Source organism: Drosophila kikkawai, chromosome 3R, assembly GCF_030179895.1.
Source record: "Drosophila kikkawai strain 14028-0561.14 chromosome 3R, DkikHiC1v2, whole genome shotgun sequence".
Classification (NCBI taxonomy): domain Eukaryota; kingdom Metazoa; phylum Arthropoda; class Insecta; order Diptera; family Drosophilidae; genus Drosophila; species Drosophila kikkawai.
This window is the reverse complement of record NC_091731.1, coordinates 10,285,927-10,306,287: the sequence shown is the minus strand read 5'-3', so window position 1 is coordinate 10,306,287 and position 20,361 is coordinate 10,285,927. Positions and strand designations below refer to the sequence as shown.

The 20,361-nt window shown below is 43.4% G+C and overlaps 2 protein-coding genes across 5 annotated transcripts in view; one reads left to right on the top strand and one right to left on the bottom strand.

Annotated features, from left to right (window-relative positions):
• Positions 1–593: 593 nt before the first annotated feature.
• Rim (Rab3 interacting molecule) overlaps positions 594–20,361 on the top strand; it is a 46,559-nt gene continuing 26,791 nt past the window's right edge. For all 4 annotated transcript variants that reach the window (XR_011445096.1, XR_011445094.1, XR_011445095.1 and 1 more), the window contains exons 1-7: positions 594–1,007; positions 2,241–2,460; positions 10,738–11,748; positions 11,856–12,060; positions 13,827–13,952; positions 14,016–14,423; positions 14,546–15,110. Coding sequence is in view for 1 of the 4 variants with exons in the window: in XM_070286326.1 (XP_070142427.1) it covers positions 11,639–11,748; positions 11,856–12,060; positions 13,827–13,952; positions 14,016–14,423; positions 14,546–15,110 (1,414 nt within the window). In the remaining 3 variants the exon portion in view is untranslated. The remainder of the gene's footprint in view (positions 1,008–2,240; positions 2,461–10,737; positions 11,749–11,855; positions 12,061–13,826; positions 13,953–14,015; positions 14,424–14,545; positions 15,111–20,361) is intronic.
• Positions 12,850–13,563, bottom strand: LOC108084874 (uncharacterized). The gene has a single exon (XM_017181266.3). The coding sequence runs from the start codon at positions 13,394–13,396 to the stop codon at positions 13,082–13,084; it is 315 nt and encodes a 104-aa protein (XP_017036755.1). The 5' UTR covers positions 13,397–13,563; the 3' UTR covers positions 12,850–13,081.

Sequence of the window (20,361 nt, the reverse complement as noted above, 5' to 3'; positions counted from 1 at the left end):
CCCCTTTTTCGGAAAATGCATTGAAAAATAGTTTTCTTTTTTGGCAAACGGGCGCGACGGGGCACCAGCACACATCCCTGCATACGAACGAGCGCCAAGAGTTGAGTTTTATGAATATGCAACACGATGTTGCTGCTTAATGTTTGCCCAAAACAACTATATGAGCATGTTAGCCCCATGGGGCGGTTTTTGGGGGTAAAGGGTGGAGCTGAAGTCACACACACACGCAGACATTTATTAGAGCAGTTAGTTTGTAGTAGGTGTTAAAATTGCACATGAAATATGAAAAGCCACTCATAACACTGAGAGAAACATGTGCCGTGCTCCCCCAAGCCTGCTTAACAACTCCCCTAACAATTCACCACGATGGGGCCAGGGAGCGAGAGGCCCACAGCCCCACATAAAGAGAGAGAGCGAGAGAGAGCGCGATATAGTTGGGAATAGCGAGAGAGAAATTCCTGAACTGCTGACGACAATCGAAGCGAATTCCTGATGTAGGTGGGCTATATCAGCTCGGCTTGCTCAGCTTGCTCAGCTTTTTCCAGCTCCAGCTGCGGGTCCAGTTTTCAGTCGTTGTCGTGTCGTCGTGATGTCGTTGCCGTCGTCGCATCCGTCGTCGTTGTCGTTGTTGTTGTCGTCGTTGTCGCCGCACTCCCCGTAGCTGTTGTTGTTGCAGTAGCAGCATTAGCAACAGCAACACCAACATTAACACCAGCAACAACAGCAACATAGGGCTCTACAACAGCAATTTGACAAACAAAGAAAATGAGTTCGCCAAACGGAAAATTATTTTGCGCATATGGAATGCTGCATACTTAGATATAGCTGTATATACTATATATACACATATATATATATTTGCCTATGTTATACACACACAAATCTACATAAAATCTAAGTGCAAACCAATTGTGATTTAAGCTAATGACCACAACCGAATCCGCTGCAAACCAATCCAAAACCGAAACCAAAACCAACAACAAAAAAAGAGTGTATAACCAATAAGTGTAAGAAATCCGTGCATTTTCCCTGGGCTTCCCAGCTAAATTTTCAACGGTCTTCAATTTTCCTTTTTTCCTTCGCTGTTCGTGCGCTGCCTGCTGCTTTTTTCTGTACACACAACGCCACGCAATCCCACCCAAAAAACTCTCCTCGCTCTCTGCTCTCTTCGCTCCGCGGCTGCTCGCCTCCTCGCCTGCTCGCTCCTTTGTTGTGCTGTTGGCCGTGATCTCGCGCCGCCCCCTCGCTGGCTCTCCCCGCCCGCTTCGGCCACGACACTCGGTGCGGATGAACGCATTAAATATGCAGAAAAATAAAGCAACACACACACAAAGAGAAATGTTAACTGGTGTCCTTTATCCTTGAGCTGCAAGAAAATTTCATTAAGCAAATGCCTGGCTCAGATTTTTCACAGGCCCAAAAAGTAGATTCAACTGCGATTAATTTCATGTGTTTTTTTTTTAAATAAACAGTGGAAATGCGGAGGGAAAGTCGTGAATTTTAATTAAATAAAAAGAGAAGACTATTAATACACCAACGAACAATAATTGAGAGTCAGTATGCAAAGCTAACAATTTTAAATAGATAAATAATCAAAGGAAAAGTAGGTTTTTGGTTAGGTTCAAGTACAACACGGCATATGATTATCAAGGAAATTTGTATGCCCCGAAGAGTTAAGGAACATCCTTGAGAGACTATAATATATTCGAATTCATTTTAATTAATAAATTTAAAATTAATTAACACAAAAGTACTCCTTAGACTGGGAGCGAAGAGAAAGCAAAGTTCACACTTCAAAATCAAACTTAAAATTAAATCGTAATAAATATCTAAACAAAATAAAGAGTAAACCGTAAAAGAATAAAAGTTCAAGTACAACGGTGCGTATGCTTAACTTGGCTAACCCTTGTTGGCCTTTGATTTCCGTTGAGTGAGTGAAAACCCAGTATGGCGATAACATCCCAGTATTTACTGTCAGCTGCAGTGTCCTCTCTCTCAGTCAGTCTCCTCTCTTTCTCTCCCTCTCTCCATTTCCCATCCGTGGTTGCGTCGGGGTGTGTGTGTGTGTGTGTTACAACAATGGAGACAGCATGCAACATAATTACAACTCAACTTCAACTTTACACTTAGACGCCAAGCGAAGCTCGCTAGAGAAACAACAAAAACCGAGAGACGCTCAAGTGTTAATCGCGAAACAATTATTATGGTGAAGTCATAACAAATATCTCTCTTTCAAGCAGTTTTCAAGTTTATTAAACGTCAAATATTATATGAAAATCAACCGAAAGCCTTGTAAATAGCGAAACAAACGCAAAAAATAAAACTTTTCAGCCGTAAATGACAACTTTTTCTATATGATTACAATAATAGAAACTCGAAGAAAATAAACTACAATCCTAACAACGAATCAACAAACAACGCCGTTTACACAACAACCACAAAATAGATAGAGGAATGCATGTAAGTTATGCCCAAACCCTGCCATATTTATGTTTCTATTTTGTATTCAAAATAAAGAACTAATATGCAACAATGGCCAAGAAATTGCCACAATCTAGGGAGCAAATTTCGCTGTTATTCTTCCGTTCATTCCTTTTATTTACTGTACTTCTATTTTATTTATTTTCCTTTTGTTGCCCCTGCTCTGTTTACTGGCCAATAATGAATAGTGGGCGGCGGTGGGTGGTTGCGCCATCGATGGGCGTTAAATTTAATTAAAAGGTATACTTGTTACAACACCAGCAACAACTATGGCAGCAACAGGCAGCCAGTTGGAATCGATTTTCCTTTCGACTTGTCTCAGTTGGCAAATGGCAAACGTCACTAGGCAACGGACGGGAGGTGGGTGGAATCGGACCCTGGGCCACATAGACAATTGATGGTAATGACGACACAATCACCCACATTCAAATAAACACCCGCCCAGCGAGTCCAAATGGACGTCATAAATGTTTGACAATGCACACGAGGCGTATGAGTAATGGCAAAGCAGGCCGCAGTTGGTAGACAGCAGGGTAAAAAATAATAGCAGTAGGCCTATAGAAAGAGGATCAACAAATTATATTTGGCATTTTCACTCTAAATTTATATAAAACGTACTTAATTGTTTGTTCATAATCATAGTTGATAATATATAAATAATATAATATCTAAATTATATAAATAAAATATAAAAAAAAGATTGAAGCAAGCTTTCTGTTGGCTTTTAATTCGTTCAATATAAGTGAAGATATTTCTGTGCCAAATTTTGGGTAAAGTATTTATGACATAGTCAGAAAAAAAAGTTTAAATATAACTTTTAACCTTTCCTGCAAAAACTTCTGCCATTTTGCCCGCTGCTGTGTGTCTTTGTTGCATGGCTATGAGGGGGCGTGTGTAGGCGGCTCTTTGGACATCATTGAAACAACTATCCATTGACACAGCCCCCATCCTCTGGCTGGGGGTCAATGGGTGCATAGGATTGCTTTTTATGCTTCGATGTCATGGCTCGCCCTTTAGCCAGTTTCCTCTCGCCCCCTTAACAGCACATATGCAGTGTCTGTTGTTGGGTCCAACTTTTAGCCATTTCTCCTCCATTGACAAGTTTTTGCCAGTGTTTTGTCGCTCGCATTTGTTTGCCGTTAATTGCATGGAAATTGTGCGCGCAATTGAAAAAGTTGAACGGGCCAACTGGGACCGGACAGTGGCATTGTTCCAGCTTCCCTCCTTTTGGGAAGGCCCCACATCCTAGCCCAGCCCACACTCGAGTCAATGGCCAACTAGGACTAAATGACTGAATGAATGAATGAATGAATTATTGTAATTACTGGCCGGGCAAAACAGCCATGAATCAACCACGCTGGCCAGCCACGAATGTAAAATGGTCATTAGTCAGGCCGGTGGGGATGCCCCTTAGACAGGCCGCTTTTTTGGCAGGCCAACGCAAAAAGTCACCAAGTCATTGCCTCGTTTATAGTTCTTGGCTGCAACAACAACAAACGGCAACTTGGCCACGTTTTCTTTTATGGCTCCATTCGAGTCGAGCAGAGTCGAGTCAAGTGTGTATATGTGTGTTGCTCCGGAGTACGAAGACCGAGGCTCGTTTCCCTGAAGTCCATTGCACCCGTCAGGGAAAATGGCTGACGCCGCGAAAATTCGGCTCGCCAATTCAGTTATCTGCATAAATTTCCAGCGATCTCAGCGGGGGGTGTGACGTCACGGGGCCAACAATATAGCCAGATAAGGAACCCCCGTTGACAGGTGATGTCAGTTGATAAATGACCCAGTTCCCAACCGAGCAACCAGTTGAAGCTTTGCCCTTTCGCCAAATAAAAATAAGTGCAAGACAACCAAACCGAAACGGGGTTAAAATTTAAAGTGCAAACAAGAACGTGGGGAGGGGAGGGAAGGTGTTTCTGCGAATTGGGTAATTGGAATTCCACGGAAGGAAAAGCGCGAATAAGGGTTCTTTATTGCGCACGACAGGTCACATACGAACACATGGGGCTAAAAACTTTTTACGCCAGGTTCATACTCATGTAGAATTGTTTTCCATGAATGGTAACTTAAATTTATAGTTAAATTTCAGTCGAAATGCAACCACAATATCATATCGACGCATTTTCGCGAAAGTATCGTATGTCGAAAAATTCAATTTTACAGGAGAAGCTTTTTTGTGCTTTAATCTCTTAGGAAGCACTATAGAAAAGACAAAATTAAAACTTAATTTTTATCGGAACTATAGGGTTTTCAGTTATAATATTTCACAGGGTAGTGAGACATTAGGTTCCTAACAATTTTGCATTAAAATCTCAATTTCGAAAAAAAGCGACATACGATACTTTCGCGAAAATGCGTCGATATATTTCATTATAACGATGGGTCCCATTTCATATTTCCAGTAGTCTGTAACTAAAACTAAGGTTGCTTTTTAAATTATTTAAAAAGGTACTACTCATACGTCGGTCCCCTTTGTTGTGTTATATATATTTTGTAAATTCTACACATGATCTGCAAAGATTTAAGGATATATTAAATCCGTTAGTGTATGCATTGTACATTAAGTTAATATGTATTTCAGTTTTTGAGCTGAATTAAGCCTTTTAGAAAGCCTCTTTACCATAGCAGAAAATATACAAGTTGTAACGGCTCAAATGGCTGAAAACGATCAGGAAATTAATAACAAAAAATGAAACTTAATTGATTTTTAAGATTTTTTGATCAACTCAAAAAGAAAACATGAAAATAAGAAATTGAAATTTGGAAATAATAATGTTAATAAAAACAAGAAAGGAAGCTAACTTCGGCACGCCGAAGTTTGTATACCCTTGCAGATATTATTTCATTACATTTTACCTATACTTATTATGTTTACAGTTTGACAGTTACAGTTTTGCATTCCCAGCTTTACATTTTGTATACATCTACCGATCGGTTTATATGGCAGCTATATGATATAGTTGTCCGATTCTTTTGAAATTTATACCAAAATTTTAGAATAATAAAATAAGCTTATATCCCGGAGTAGATAAAAATACGTTGAAAAACAACGAATATATAATTTTTTTTATATTAATTTCCCGATCGTTCCTATCGCAGCTATATGATATAGTCGTCCGATTTTCATAAAATTTTTACCAAAATTCAGAAATAGTATAAAATGGTCATATCTAAAAAATGGTGCCAAAATGTTGAAAAACAACAAAGTTATAATTTTTTTTCTAAAAATATATCGAACATTTGTATGGCAGCTATATGATATAGTCGTCCGATCCGGCCCGTTCCGACATATATAGCAGTGAGAGTATATAGAAGACTATATGCAAAGTTTCATTGAGATAGCTTTAAAACTGAGGGACTAGTTTGCGTAGAAACGGACAGACGGACAGACGGACGGACAGACGGACGGACAGACGGACAGACGGACATGGCTAGATCGACTCGGCTGTTGATGCTGATCAAGAATATATATACTTTATAGGGTCGGAAACGTCTCCTTCACTGCGTTGCAAACTTCTGACTGAAATTATAATACCCTGCAAGGGTATAAAAAAGTGGTTCACCTATCCCCACTCTCCCCTACATATAAACCCAATATTTTTGGACAAAGATTAAAAAATTCTTTATATTTCTGGAATTCATATTCTAAGAGCCTTAAGTGTCTACGTTTTTATTATTGCATTTTTCCTATGTAACGGACACAAAAAGCAATGCAACATATCCAAATAAATCAAAAACTATTATCATAACCATGAATTTATCTTTTATTTCCACCTACATTTTGGTAATAAAAAGTATTTTCTTCTTTATGGGGTTTTTAAGGTATAAATAGAAGAGTAATGATTTAGATTTCCGAAACGAAAAAAATGACAAATTTTGTGCCTGAACAAAATGCCAACGAATATGTAGCTATGGTTATTTTTATCATTATAGAGAGTAGCAGAGGGTACCGGTAGTCGATAGGTACTTCAAATAGGTTGTCAATGCTGGGAAAAATCACATCTCATGTGCCGTCCCCCTTGAAAGTCACCTCCCTTGGCCCAAATTCAGCATCCATAGACGATTTTTGGTTACCTAGATATGGCTTTAATTTACATTATTTTTGACTGTGGCAAACCTTTTAGCATTCTGACCTTTTGCCTTATGGCTTTCCTGTGTCGCTGTGCTCTTTACTGCTCCGACCTCTTTTTTGAGCATTTCAAATGCATTTCCGATGAGGTTTCCTTGCCGCTGGGCACATTGTTGTTGATGCCGTCTCTGCCAGTGATTGCGATGGCTAATTGAAAGTGTCAATTATCAGCTGGGCAGGCGGCAATGGCAGTGGCAGCTTGCAGTTGGCAGCTGGTAGCTGGCAGTGAACTTTCACATTTGTGCCTGCACTCGCCGTCGTTTGTGAGCCAGTCCCCCTTCTGTTGGCTGCGGGGCGTATGCGTAATGTACAGTAACCTTGGCCAGTGGATAAGGAATGCAGAATGTCCCGCTCCCAGCTCACCGTACCCCCTGGATTTTTCATTATTATTATAATTCATCCTTGTGCTTGATAAGTTTTCCCCTGCCATGCTTTGGGGTTTTCTATTGCAGTGCTCTTTGTTGTTTCAGTAATTGCTCTTATTGCTGCTGTTGCTGTTGTTGTTTTTGTTCGCCGAGTTCGCGCGGTCAGCGCATGAAATTTCCATCTGCTGCGAGGCAGGCGGCGGGGATATTATAGGGGGGAAATTTCTGGGAATTCCGCTCTCAGGGATTTAATGGCAAGCGCGCGCACCGAGAGGAGTTCGTGGTGAATTGTTAGTCCCGCTCCCTTAATATGCTGATTTTTGGCCCAACTTCAGGGATTTTTTCCAAAATTAAAGCAAGTGAAAGCCGTTAAATGACCAAAATAAAAACGAGCATTTTAAGATTGTTTGAAGAGCCCACCAGATTGATTTCCGGTCTGGCCGAGCTAAGGCGAGCTCCATGTCCTTTGGTGTCCCGCTCCCCCTTGCACCCATAAAGCAGTTACTTAAGCCCCGCAACCACCCATCGCAGCCATCAATTTTGCATGGCATGTTGGCGCCGTAGTTGCAGGCCATGGCAGCTCCTGCTGCTGCATCTGCTGCATTATCAATTCATGAGGAGAAGGAGCACAGGACACCAGAAACGAGATATACACGATACACGCCATCGCCGGAGGACCTCTGTGGATGGCAGCATAAAGCAGGCCCATAAACACCATGGAAGCTGGATTTTATCTCGCTTGAACTACATAAGTTATAGGCCAAGAGGGGGTTGCCAAGGCACTGAGCGAAAATGAGATGGATATTGTTTTAAAAGAACGTTCATTCTATTTTAAAGGACTCGATTAGTCTAAGGAACAATTAGTTAATGTAACTGTAAAGCTCACAATCAGTAATTGGAAAACTTGTGCTTGAAAGAATCTAAAGAACAATATTTCTCTCTCTGTAAATGTGCGAATTTCTGTGTGTATTTGTGCGTGATTGTGTGCATGCCCTAAGGATGTGACACAGACAGCAACAGCAGCGCCATAAAGCAGCAATAAATTTACATTCATGAGAGAAATCAATCGCATTTGGCATGTAGTTGATGCCCCGACTTGGATTTTAATGTCTCCCGAGCCCGTACTGATTAAAAGTGGGTCGGATGGAAGACGCGAAGTTCTTTTCAGTGGTCTGAGGGTAACCATCTCTTACCTGCCTTCGTTGCTGCAATATTCATGCAATCAAACTGATCCTGCAATATGTTCTAAGAGGACCTCGCTGCCTATAGCGCAGTTGTAGTTGGTTCTTTTAGTCCTCCTGCAGCTGCTTTGAAATGGGATTAAAGGTCGATATCCTGCCCTAATAATATTAGAGGTCGATATCCTGGCTAAGTCGCCTATCTGCCGGGCATCTGGCTGGCTTTATTTTTCGCCGGCAGCTTGATGGCTTTTAATTACGACGGCGTGGATTGCTTCCTGGGCCATTGAATGCTAATTTCGAACGCCTTTCAGCCGGAGGAAATGAGGCGAAGGCAAGCCTCTTGCGCCCCGGCAAGTGAAGTGTCGGCTTCCGGTAGCATCCTGCAGTCTTCCACATAAATAGCAACCCTCTCTTCTCGCAATTCCTGTGCTCCCTTCCGTCTGGGCAGGCAATCTCCGCGAGAACACTGAGAGAATTTAATTGAGATTATTATTTTATTTATTTTTTTTAATTTTTTATTGGGTTTAATTGTCTGCAATCAACTTGACTTATGTCTATTATTATTAATTAACAACTTGTACATAAGGGTTATAGGGTATTTAAATTATCCTAACAGTCATTTAGTGAAGTCTACGGCACTGCAGCTGCCCGAATGTAGGTCTGCGGAGCCTTCTCCTAGACGTGACCAATCTCGTTCTTCTGGCTAACTCGTTAGGGTGGTTTCTGAGCCGTATTCTATGTATCCTCGCCAATTTGTTGATGACATCCCCTATAAAGGGGATTGCTAGGTCTCGGTGCAGGTCAGCATTGCGAATGTACCATTCGGCTCCAGTGATTCGTCTGAGAAATTTGTTCTGGAATACTCGTATTTTTTTGAGGTGGGTTGCAGCAGCGATTCCATAGATGGCTAGCCCATAGTGCCAAATAGGGGCGATAGTAGCCATGTATATTCTCCTCTTATTAGCCAGACTTAGCTTCGAGGATGGGTGGGTAAGCCAGCTGAGACGTTGCGCAGCCTGCTCCAATTTACCACAGATACGGGTGATGTGGGTGGAGAAGGTTAGTCTCCTGTCAAACGTGATCCCAAGGTATGTATGCTCTTTCCCTTGAGGAATAAGCTGACCATGTAGAAAGACTCCAGGAGAGGAATCGCTTCTCAAAGAGAAGGTGGTCAGAGCACATTTGGCAGGATTGATGGCTATGTTCCACCTGCAGGACCAGTTTTCAAATTTCTTTAGGTAAATCTGCAGGTCATCTGTGGCTTCGTATATGCAAGAGGATCTTGCCAGGATGGCAGTGCCATCGGCGTTTGTGGCAATGCACATAGCTCCTTGTGTATCTCTGGGAATCTGTGGCGCATCATGTGTATACAAATTGTAGAGAGTTGGTCCTAGGACACTCCCCTGGGGGACTCCTGCAGCAATCGGTCTAGATCTGGAAGAGACCCCATCTTGGACCACCCGAAAGGACCTATCACAGAGGAAGCTTTTGATTATTTCCAAGAGCTGCGGATGAAGGATTCCTTTTAGTTTGGCAAGCAACCCTGGGTGCCAGACGCGATCGAAAGCTTGCTGTATATCCAAAAAGGCTGCCACAGTATACTCCTTACGCTGAAATCCATCCATGATGAACTTCCCCACTCTATGTAGCTGTTCTGGAGTACCATGGCCTATTCTAAACCCAAATTGGTGTTTTGGGATGGCGTTGTTAACGGCAGGGATAGCAAGGATCCGAGACAGGATGCATCGCTCAAGGATTTTTCCAAAGGCAGGAAGCAGGCTAATAGGGCGATAACTCTCGGACTCATGGATTGGTTTTCCACTTTTGTGTAGCATTACAACATTATTGATTGATTATTATAAGTAATTTTTTCAAGTGCTTGCACAATATTTACTTTACTTTAAACTGACTTATCTTATGAAATACTATGGAATCCTTTTTTTCTAGAGATTCATATAAAATGCGTGGGTTGCTTATGTTATTTTTCTCGAGTGCATACCTGGCCTCGTATATATTTTCGCATTTTGTACGTGCGTCACCGTGTCAACCGCAATACCCCGAAGCCCCCCCCTGCTTTACCCTTCCGACCACCGACCAGCGTCCTTCGTCCTCCGTCCTGTCCATCTCACTATGGACCTGCCTGGTTTTGCGGCTGGTTGTTTGCCCTGGCACGTTGATGGCCATAAATACAGTTACATATGTTTACATTGCGGCCAGATACTGGCCACCCCAGTAGAGCCCTTCCCCTTCCTTCCCCCAAAGGACCACCCCTATGCCTGCTTTGCTCATCTCGTTAAAATTCTCATTTCCTCCTGGCGTAGTTTTTGTTGTTTTTATTTTTTAATTCCACATTGAATTTGGTTTGCGAAGCTTAATTAAATGGAAGCAGAGTGCCTTCAGTTAAGCTTAAATACAATTTAAATGAAGAGTTAAACTTTATAAAACCTTTTATTCAATTGATGCAGAAAAATGTTTTTGCCAAAATTGTACTGACAGCTAACAATTACACTTACAGTAGTAAAAAGCATAAAATAATATATGCAAACACTCATTTCCTTTTCCGTTTTGTATATCCCATTTGCAGTGCTAAACCAGAGGAGATTTAAAACTCCCTTTAACCGAGTGGCCTGTAATTTGGAAAGGATCTCAACGCAAAAATGGCGCCGCAACGCATGGGGCAGCAAAAACGTTGGCAGCAAGAGCTACTACAACAGCAACAAAGGACGAAACTATCCTGGCAAAGGCTGCAGCAGCAACAACAGCAACAACAGCAATTAGAAAAAACAACAAAGACCCGACAACGATACAGAGCGGTGGAAAAATGAAACAAAAACCAGAAACGAATTTTCCACTCAAATTTGCATTCAGCCAAAGAAATACAAAAGTCTAAACAAAGAGGAAGGAAACGACACACAAACCCCGTGCACACTAAGAAAGTTGCCAGCAAAACGGGTCAGAGGGCACGCACACACACACACATACACACGCCATACACAGACACGAGCCACAACACAACACATAGCACTCTATAAAACAGCCGGCGCATAAAACATATAAAACATTAAACCGACGGATAGAGAGAACGACGAGTGCATTGCGAACAGTTTTCAACGAATTTCCCAAAGTCTACAAAAGAAATCCAACAAAAGAAGTTCATTACAAGTAACAAAACAAAACCATAACACATTTTGAAATTTGCTCTGTGATTTTCTATCAGAATGGTTTAATATAATCCAAATAATAATAATGATATTTAATAACATAAAGTATTTATAAATATTGCTAACAACTGCGTTCCAAGCCACCACGCCCCACAAAACTTATCGAATTCCCCAAAGAAAAGCTTTAAATCTAACCAAAAACGTAAACAAACAATTTCTATAAATATTAACAACCGGAGTTTATTAGAGGAGAACAACTAGAAGGAGCGAAAGCCCACAAACGTCAACGAACCTCGATCAGGACCACACACTCAGACCAGAGCCATGGACGAGATGCCCGACCTGTCGCACCTGACGCCCCATGAGCGGATGCAGATCGAGAATGTCCTCATGCGGCAGAAGCAGGAGGAGGAGAAGCAGAACGAAATCATGCGGTGAGCAGTCGAATTTCCACAATTATTTAAATAAAGATTTATCGAAAAATAATATTTTCAAAGTTAATTCAAACAATATTAAAATAAAATTCTTGATCTACTCACAGGCGAAAACAGGACGAGGTGGTCACGCTGGAAATGCAAATCAGGCAGCGCTCCGAGCAGCAGAAGAAGGCCGGCGTCGAGCTGGATGCCACCTGTCACATATGCCTTAAGACCAAGTTCGCCGACGGCGTTGGCCACATTTGCCACTACTGCAACATTCGCTGCTGCGCCCGATGCGGCGGCAAGGTGACGCTCCGCAGCAACAAGGTGAGTGGTCCTCCACCCATCCGATCCGCCTGACAGCACTCGGGGCTCTAGCTCTTGTTCCTTGTGTGTGTGTGTGTCCTGCCATCAGGCTTAGGCCCTCTTCGAGGCGCGCGTGACAGCGGGAAAATGGTTTCTTTTAAGGGTGATGCGCTCATTTTCCGCCCATTGACAAATAGAACAACGCTGGTGCCAAACGCTGACGCCAATATTGCTGGCGGCCCGGCTGCCGCTTGACTAAGCAGCCATCACTCATACGCCCCATTGCCACATCGCCATAGACATCGCTTGTTGCCAACTGTCCCCAGTGACGCGTAAAGCTTCGCATAAAGAAGTGCCATTGTCGCCTTGCGGGTCGGATAATTGGCGAGTGGGAGGAGTTGCCGCCCAGTCCAGTATCTTTCTATCTATCCTCCGTTCTGGCGCCTCTCAATTTCACACTCATAACTTGCAAATAATTTGTAGTTCCACGCCATGTCTAGGGTCAAGGATATATAAGAAACGGGCACCCTAAGGGCTCCTTAAATCAATCGTTGATATGGCTAAGGCTGTGCCCTTTTTTATGTGGGAATTATTTCGGTTTAAGATTTGCTACTTTTTGTGATCTCCCGATTTTTTTTCATCCGGGATACCTTGAGTAGTTGCCTTGGCAGTCCGATATTGATTGCTGGCATTTAAGAAAGCTCCCTCAGCAGTCATTCCTTTGAGCCCACTCCTTATGTCCCCTGCGTCCCTGCGGTGCATAGCCTTTCAATTACACATTTAATTTTTTTTCTGTTCAATTTTTATTTAACCCAGTAGTGAACCGTTCGTTGTGAGTTCACTCGTTTTTTTTTTTTTTTGCGCTGACCGGGCTTATCATTTTCTGGCCCTGCTGCCAAACCTTTTTCCGTTGAACTTCTGCCAAAATGTCGCGCACAAGACCGCGCAGAGAGGGCGGCATGTGGGCTTTGGGAGGTGGGCCAAAAATGAAACCATGGAATGGAATTCAATTTGGCGGTGATGCCACGGCGAGGCATCTTCACTAAAACGGCTGGGATCTGGATGCGCGGAATATAAGCGACACCGAGAACCAGCGGTACCCCAGCATCCGCCGACCTTCTAGTGCTGGAGTTTCCACCAAATAAAAATTGGAGAGGCCGGCAAAGTACTCGTTCCATCCGCGCTCCACGTAGGTAGACAGACAGAGGTTCCGGCCCAGCACCTCGAAGAGCTGCGCGAATACGTAGAGCAGAGTGGGCCTCACATTCCAAGGTAAAATCGGATTTATTCCTCTAGCTATCAGTTCCCGTTCCATTTCTTCAATTTCCGCAATGAGGTCCTGCTCGACTTGGTCCATATTACAGCCTGTCTACAAATTTGAAAGCGTAGTTCGTGCGAATTCCCAGAAGAGTGTCGGAACTATAATCTAGCGATTGACTCGGCAGCAAGAACCAAAATGGTTTTCAAGGGGATTTGTTTGACACACAGCTGAAGGCAAATCCAAAGTGTCATACGACTCCCAGGTATCTTGATGCCGTTTGGTTGTGTCACGTAAATCCCTAGGGTTTCCGCTGTTTCTGTTTCCATTCAATATAGGGCTGCGAACTAACTAAGTTCCTTAACTTGTATTATTTTGTTATTCCGTTTTAAAGTTGTTCGATGTATCGTGATGTATTGATATTTTCGCTTAAAAGCATTTGAAATTTCGATGTTTGAAATCTTCGATGTTTTCAAACCTCTACTGGCTACCCTATTCACTTACCTCTACAACTCTTATCATTTTTCAGGTTATATGGGTGTGCATTCTGTGTCGCAAGAAGCAGGAGCTGTTGTCGAAGACTGGCCAGTGGATCAACAAGACGGCAGCCCAACAAGATGGTTTCATCCGACGCATCGAGCCTGATGGGAGTAGCGTGAGTACAACATACTGATTCGCAAGACTTCCAGCTTAATCAATATTTCTATTTTTTGGGCAGGACATCTCCCAGCAGGCCATCGTGGATCCGCGGGACACCACGGACAAGCGACCCAAGTTGGAACGGACTCGCAGCGCAGCCGAGAAAGAGAACCTGCCGATGCAGAGGGCGGGCAGCATGCTGCGGCGCCAGTACTCCCAGCAGGAGCAGCCCACAAACCGCCGCATGTCGGCCTCGGACAGCGGCATGGATCCCATGATGAGTCCCGGCCAACATCCTCATCAGCATCCTCACCAGCAGCAGCAGCAGCAGATGCAGCATCACCAGCAGCAGATGCAGCAGCAGCAGCGTTCTCGCATGCAGCAGATGAATCCGCAGCAGGCGCAGCAAGGTTACGGAATGCAGCATCAGCAGCCGCAGCAGAGATCGGGGGGCGCTTATCCGGAGGAGGATCCCAGCTACTATCAGGTATATCTTAAGCTTTGATTCTGACTACATTTACTGAAGAAAACTATATTTACTAGTTTTAAAATGAAACAATACTTATGAGTTTCACGGTCAAATAACTATGTTTTATTCCTTGCCTTCAGGGTGAGCTGGACGGCCTGATGAGACAGCATCCCCACCTGGCGCATCCCAGCCAGGTGCAGCAGCCGCATGCACCGCAATCGCAGCTGCAACATCAGCAACAGCATCAGCAGCAACAGCTGCAGCAGTCGCAGCAACACCTTATGCAGCAGCAGCATCGTCAGTCGCCGCAGCAACATCCTCAGCAGCATTCGCAGCAGTTTGGGGGCAGGCAGCAGCCACAGCAGCAGTCCTACCAAGCACAGATCCACAATCAGCCTCAGCATCAGCACCAGCATCATGGCCAGCAGATGTCCCAGTCGCAGTCCCCGATGGGGGGCTACCAGAAGCCGCCGCCGTTGACCCGCAACCTGACCATAAGCGGTGGCCATGCCATGGACACCGGCGCCTACAGCCAGCAGCAGCAGCAACAGCAGCAACGACGAGCACTGGCCGGATCACAGTACGCCTCGACGCAGCAGCGATCCTTCAGCAGCTCCGAGGAGGAGTTCCAGCACCAGCTGATGGCCGCCCAGGCGCAGGCGGCTGGAGCGGGGGCCACTGTCACCGCCGGATCGGACTACGATGGTGAGTTGAGACGTTTTGTCCAATTTGCATCCATCTTTCTCCCTCTCGCTCGCTCTATCTCTGCTCTATCCCGCTCTGACTACCTGAGCGATCCTCTATCTCTCCGCTCCGACTCACCTCTCCTCCCGTCTATCTCTATCGCTTCCATCTTTTCCGCTCTCAACGTCCCGCAAGGCAATGCCCCAATCCAAATCGAATTCAAGTTTTCCATCAATTAAATATCTCTCTCTCGCTCTCTGTAAGCTCTGTTTGACTCGCTCGCTCAAAAGAATCGAAAGAATCCTATGTCCTTATAAAAAGCAATAATATTCTCAAAAATGTAGCACTCTCTTGTCTCACATTGGTGCGTTGTCTTTTTCTTTGGCTCCTTCTTGAGATCCAATATTTGATGTTTTTTCCAAACCAAATCAAAAGTCTTTTAACTTGTGTTTGCCTCACATTTCTGTGTTTCGTTTATCGGTGTAAATATTTAATTTTCAATGTCTATCAATCTCATCCCATAAGTTTACTTTAAGCTAACTATAAGGCCATAAGTTGGAATTAAGTGGAAAAGTCTGATAGGAAATAGATATAGATAAATAATTTAATAATATCGATGTTATTTAATTTATTAAATCGTATCATTTATTTTATATATAAAAAATCTTGAAAAAAAACCTTTTATGACATTTTTATATTTGTTTTGCACAATTATAGTTTTAAGTTTAGTTTTGTCTCAGCTCTTATTTATCAAACAAGGTATCGATTTAAAGCAACATATCGATTTCGCGATCCAAAGCTTAATCTAAATTTCAGCAGGGATGTCATTAAATTTACATTTCTAAATTAAGCCCCTTAAAAGCAAGTTTAAATGTCTTAACAGAAAAAGTTTTCCCAAATACTTTCTTCACAAAAGGAGAAATGCAACTTTTAACTTGCATGCCGGGCTTATACACTTGTACAAATACACATACACACATTATCACACACACACACACTCACATACACGTGTGGCGGCTAAAAATGGATGCAATCGTAAAAGGGAAACAAGCTTTGGAATACCGAAAATGTGATACCTTTCCTGTAAATATAGCACCAACAAAATGGAAGGAAAATCGAAAAACAAGAAATAAATTTCTCAACACAAAAGTCTCTGCAATGAGTTAATTCCGTGTAATAATATTACAATTTTCAAGCAATTGCTGCTTCATCACATAATCCTACTACAGTCGCTGAAAGTTTAAAACTTAAAAACTAGCTAAAAGCCAAACATATTGTGCCCCTTGAAAGAGTATACAAAAGAAGCGAAAGGCGAATGTTTTGTAGCGGAAACATTTCGATGCGCTTATCTCGGAGGCACTTGACTCGACGCTCGACAACAGCCAGCGAATGGAAAGGAAAATCTGAAGAGGGTCGGCGTAAAAGCGGTGGGAAAAGCAACGTGAAGGTGCCGAGGAAATGGCGGAAAATAAAAATAAATTGTTTGCAAAGGGGCCGAAAAGAGCCACCGCGAAAAGTGCGCACTTCTGGACGCTGCATACTTCTCGGCTGGCTGTCGTTGTTGCTGCTCCTCGCTGGCCGTTAAATGCAATCAGCATAAATTATATGCCAGTGCAAGGCAGGAAGGTTGCACAGCTGACCCGAAAACACATTTTCCATCAGGAAAACGCAGCAGGGCAAAAAGGAGGGGAAGTAAAAGAGGAAGGAGGCGGCAGGCCAAGCAGCTTTTCCTTTTTGGCAGCCACCACAAAACATCAAGAAGTTGGCCAAGCAGCTGCACTTGCCTGATGAAGGGGACGGCAGGGGCGGGTGGGCGTTTGTGGGTGGGTTTTTCAAATATGTAGGGAGAGGTTGGAGGGCTTCCTTCTGCTCTTCATGTTTTGAGAGATGCCGGGCGACGTTGTCAAGTGCGATGCTGGCAAATTTATTATCCTAATTAGAAAGTTTCTTGTTGGCACTTGCTGCTGTTCTGCCACACTTTTTTTTCTAGCATGCACCGAGAAAAATTAACCATAAATTGCATTTTCCAACAATTTGGTATTTATGCATAGCCGGAGACAGTGCACAATTTACTTGAAGGATTAAGCAAATTTATTGTAAATTTCAACACTAAGATTGGGATTTAATGCTTTTGAAAAACGAAATCCATTATAGTATGCCATGGCAAATTCTCAATTGACTTCAAATATCTGTAAATTTTCGTGTTGAATTTAAAAAGTATCTTCTGATTTCTTTCAGTGATTGCTTTGGTGGCAGTGCAACATGCGGCGCTTGGTGATTTAAATTTTTTATTGCTGCACATTAGCGCGCAAGTTTCTGGCAAGCATGTTGCACTTGCCCCGCAGTTCTTACTGTCATTTTCAATTTCCCAACAAACTAGCATATAATAATTATTGATTTCAACTTTGACCCCGGGCTGTGGCAGTATCAGCTGGTGGCCCCGCAGTGTGGGGTGATCTGATGTGCCACAGGGCCATACTCGAAAATTAAATGCTAAAATGCAACCAATTGATAAAGGAAATCGAAAACGACGCCAAAACGGAAACGGTGGCAAGTGAAAGTCTCGTGGGAAACAAAGAAAGTGTGGGAGACGGTAGTCTGTGGACCGTGGGTCCTGTTCTGGTGCAGCTGCACCCGCTACTCACCACAGCCGCGCCAACGCAAAATCCACCACATTGTTTGCCAGTTCACAATGCTCGCAGCGTGGCCCCAGACGTCATGCGTTGGAATTCCCATCCAACGTATCGTGGCCTGGAAAATTCCCACACACCAGTGTGTCGGAGCAGCACGCATGCGCTGCACCTTCTCCTGTCCTTCCGCATCCTTAGTCCATCAATTGGTTTTCCACTGCTGTGGGTGGTGTAGGGCGGGTGGCGGATGGAAGAGCAGCTGACGCTGTCAAGAAGCGCGCGTAAACCCTCCAAAACTTGGACCGTATCCGTGTTGTGTTTGTGGAAAATTAGCCTCTTAAAAAACCCTTTTATGTTCTTACTAATATTAAATAGACCGACAAAAATTCACTAAGTGGAGCTTTAAATTTAAAAATAGAATTCTTTATATAACTTAATCCTAAATGTCTAAAAAATAAACTTTACATATTATAATAAAGTCTAGAATACAAGCTTTAAATACTTAGTATTCCAAACTGTGTTATCTTGGGAAAACCAGTTTTACTCTACAAAATTCAAATTTTATTTAATTTTAAAGCTTAAAACCCAAGCCAGATAGAACCAACTCTTAAACTCTTTTTAATAACCACCGGAACACTAGTCGATCTGCGTCACGTTAGCCACTTTTGAATCCTTTCGCAATCGGACGCCACTTGGTTGTTCGGTTTGCCCTGCAGCGACGTCACTTCATTCAGTGCCTCGCATTTTGGCTTGTGCAGCGTCATGGTCCTTACTACTCGTCCTGCCAGCAACTACAACTAATGCACTTGCACTTGCAGCAGCGACAGCGGCAGTTGGTCGCTTTTCCGCATCCAGCACGCGCACCACCACCCACTTACCAGACATTCCAGCAACCGCCCACTGACCATCCCCCCCCCCCCCCCCCTTTGCTGGAAGGCAAAGACAAACACGTTGACTTTGCGGGAGATTCGCCTTGAAGGTGGCAAACACAAACACCAACACACACATACCGCAGTTAACCCCTTGTGGGCCGAGCATATATGATTTAAGTAAAACATTTACCTTCCTAGGAAATTAATGAAGTTAAAAATGTGTTATTCTTTTTTTTTTAACAATTAAATAATGAGTTACTACAGAGATTTCGTTGTGACAAAAGGATGAGTGTGTGATCTGGTTGATATAATTGAGTTTCAATTTATGTAAACTAAATCAAAATATAATCGAGCTACTTAAATTCTACCAATATCTAAGCTCACCAATGAAAAGTAAAAGTATTATAAATTTACTTAGGGAAAATAAGGTTCAGCTGCCATCCAAATTGAAGGAGATTTGAGCCAAGATGTAACTAAACATGGCTGACAATTTTGTGACAGTGGCCTGCGAAGGGTTAAGGGAAATGGATGCAGCCCGCTGACCCCAAAGATGGCGGTGGGCAGCGAGGGGCGGTTGGGTGGAATGTGGGCAGCAGGAGCAGCGGCAGCAGCAGCTGTCAATGTTATCGCTGCTGGCTGCGACGCCGACGTCTATGTTGGCAGCGGTGTTGGCCACGCGCTTAACTTTATTTTTAGTTCGGCACTGGAAGCGCCATGGGAAAGTGGCGGCAACAACAAGCCGCCCTGTAACATTGTTATTGGAAATGTTGTAGGCTCCAGCAACAACACGGCCAACAACGACAACAGCAGGCGAGAGAGTAGGCGCAAGGGAAAGCGAATGGCAGCGTAAAGCGAAAATTCCATTGAGATTTTTTATGAAATCGAAACGAAATTAGTTTTCGATGAACTTTAAAGGCGAGTAAACAGCCGCGGCGGTCGTTCTCGCGCCTTTCGCACGTGTCTCGCAAAAACAAAAGGAATAAGAAATAAAATAAATATAAAAGAAAAGCAAAGTACACGGTGCTGGAAAATCGGATTCGGAAAATCCACGCTAACGAAATACGAGCATAAAATAAAAGAAAAACGACCAGGAAAGGGCACCTGGCGAGTGAGTGAAATCGAAAGCGAGGCGCTCGGTAAAGGAGAAAGCCAAAGCCAAAACCAAACTCTGTGAAATGTGAATGTCGAGTTAAAAATAACCTTGGTGGCAAATTGTACAATCCCCGAAAAAGGAGCGCAGCCTGACATGAGGCTGTCGGGCGCAGAAAGTGGAAAAGTGCAGAGAAAGTGGTGAAAGCGGCGTCGGTTAACGAGAAAAAAACTGCACTTAATTGGCCAAGAAGCATGGATAATTGAGGTCTTGGCATTGAGCAGCAGCATCAGCCAAGGCTAATTAAGTTGCAGCCGGAGTTGAGCAGAATTTAGTTTGAAATAAAGCAAAAGCCGAGTTGAAAACAACATAAACGAGTGATCAAAAATCAAAAAGTGCTACAAAATAATTATTTTGGGAATAAAAGGTATTCGAGATGACCTTGAAACCCCTTTAAAGCTGCCTGCCTAATTGGGCACAAGCAAAACCAAGGCGAAAAAAACCAAACAAATTTTCTTTTGAATCAGTCAATCGACGAACAAAACACTGCGCAATTGTGGCGCCCAGCGGACGCTCTTGCATACGGCCAGCCACCCAAGCCACTCGACCTCACTCACGCCCACACCCCCACCCACAGCCAAGCGACGCCCGGAACCTCTCACTGAACCACCAGCAACGAC

Excerpts from the sequence above, each read along its gene's own strand:
- LOC108084874 (XM_017181266.3), bottom strand. The coding sequence starts at position 13,396 with ATGGACCAAGTCGAGCAGGACCTCATTGCGGAAATTGAAGAAATGGAA.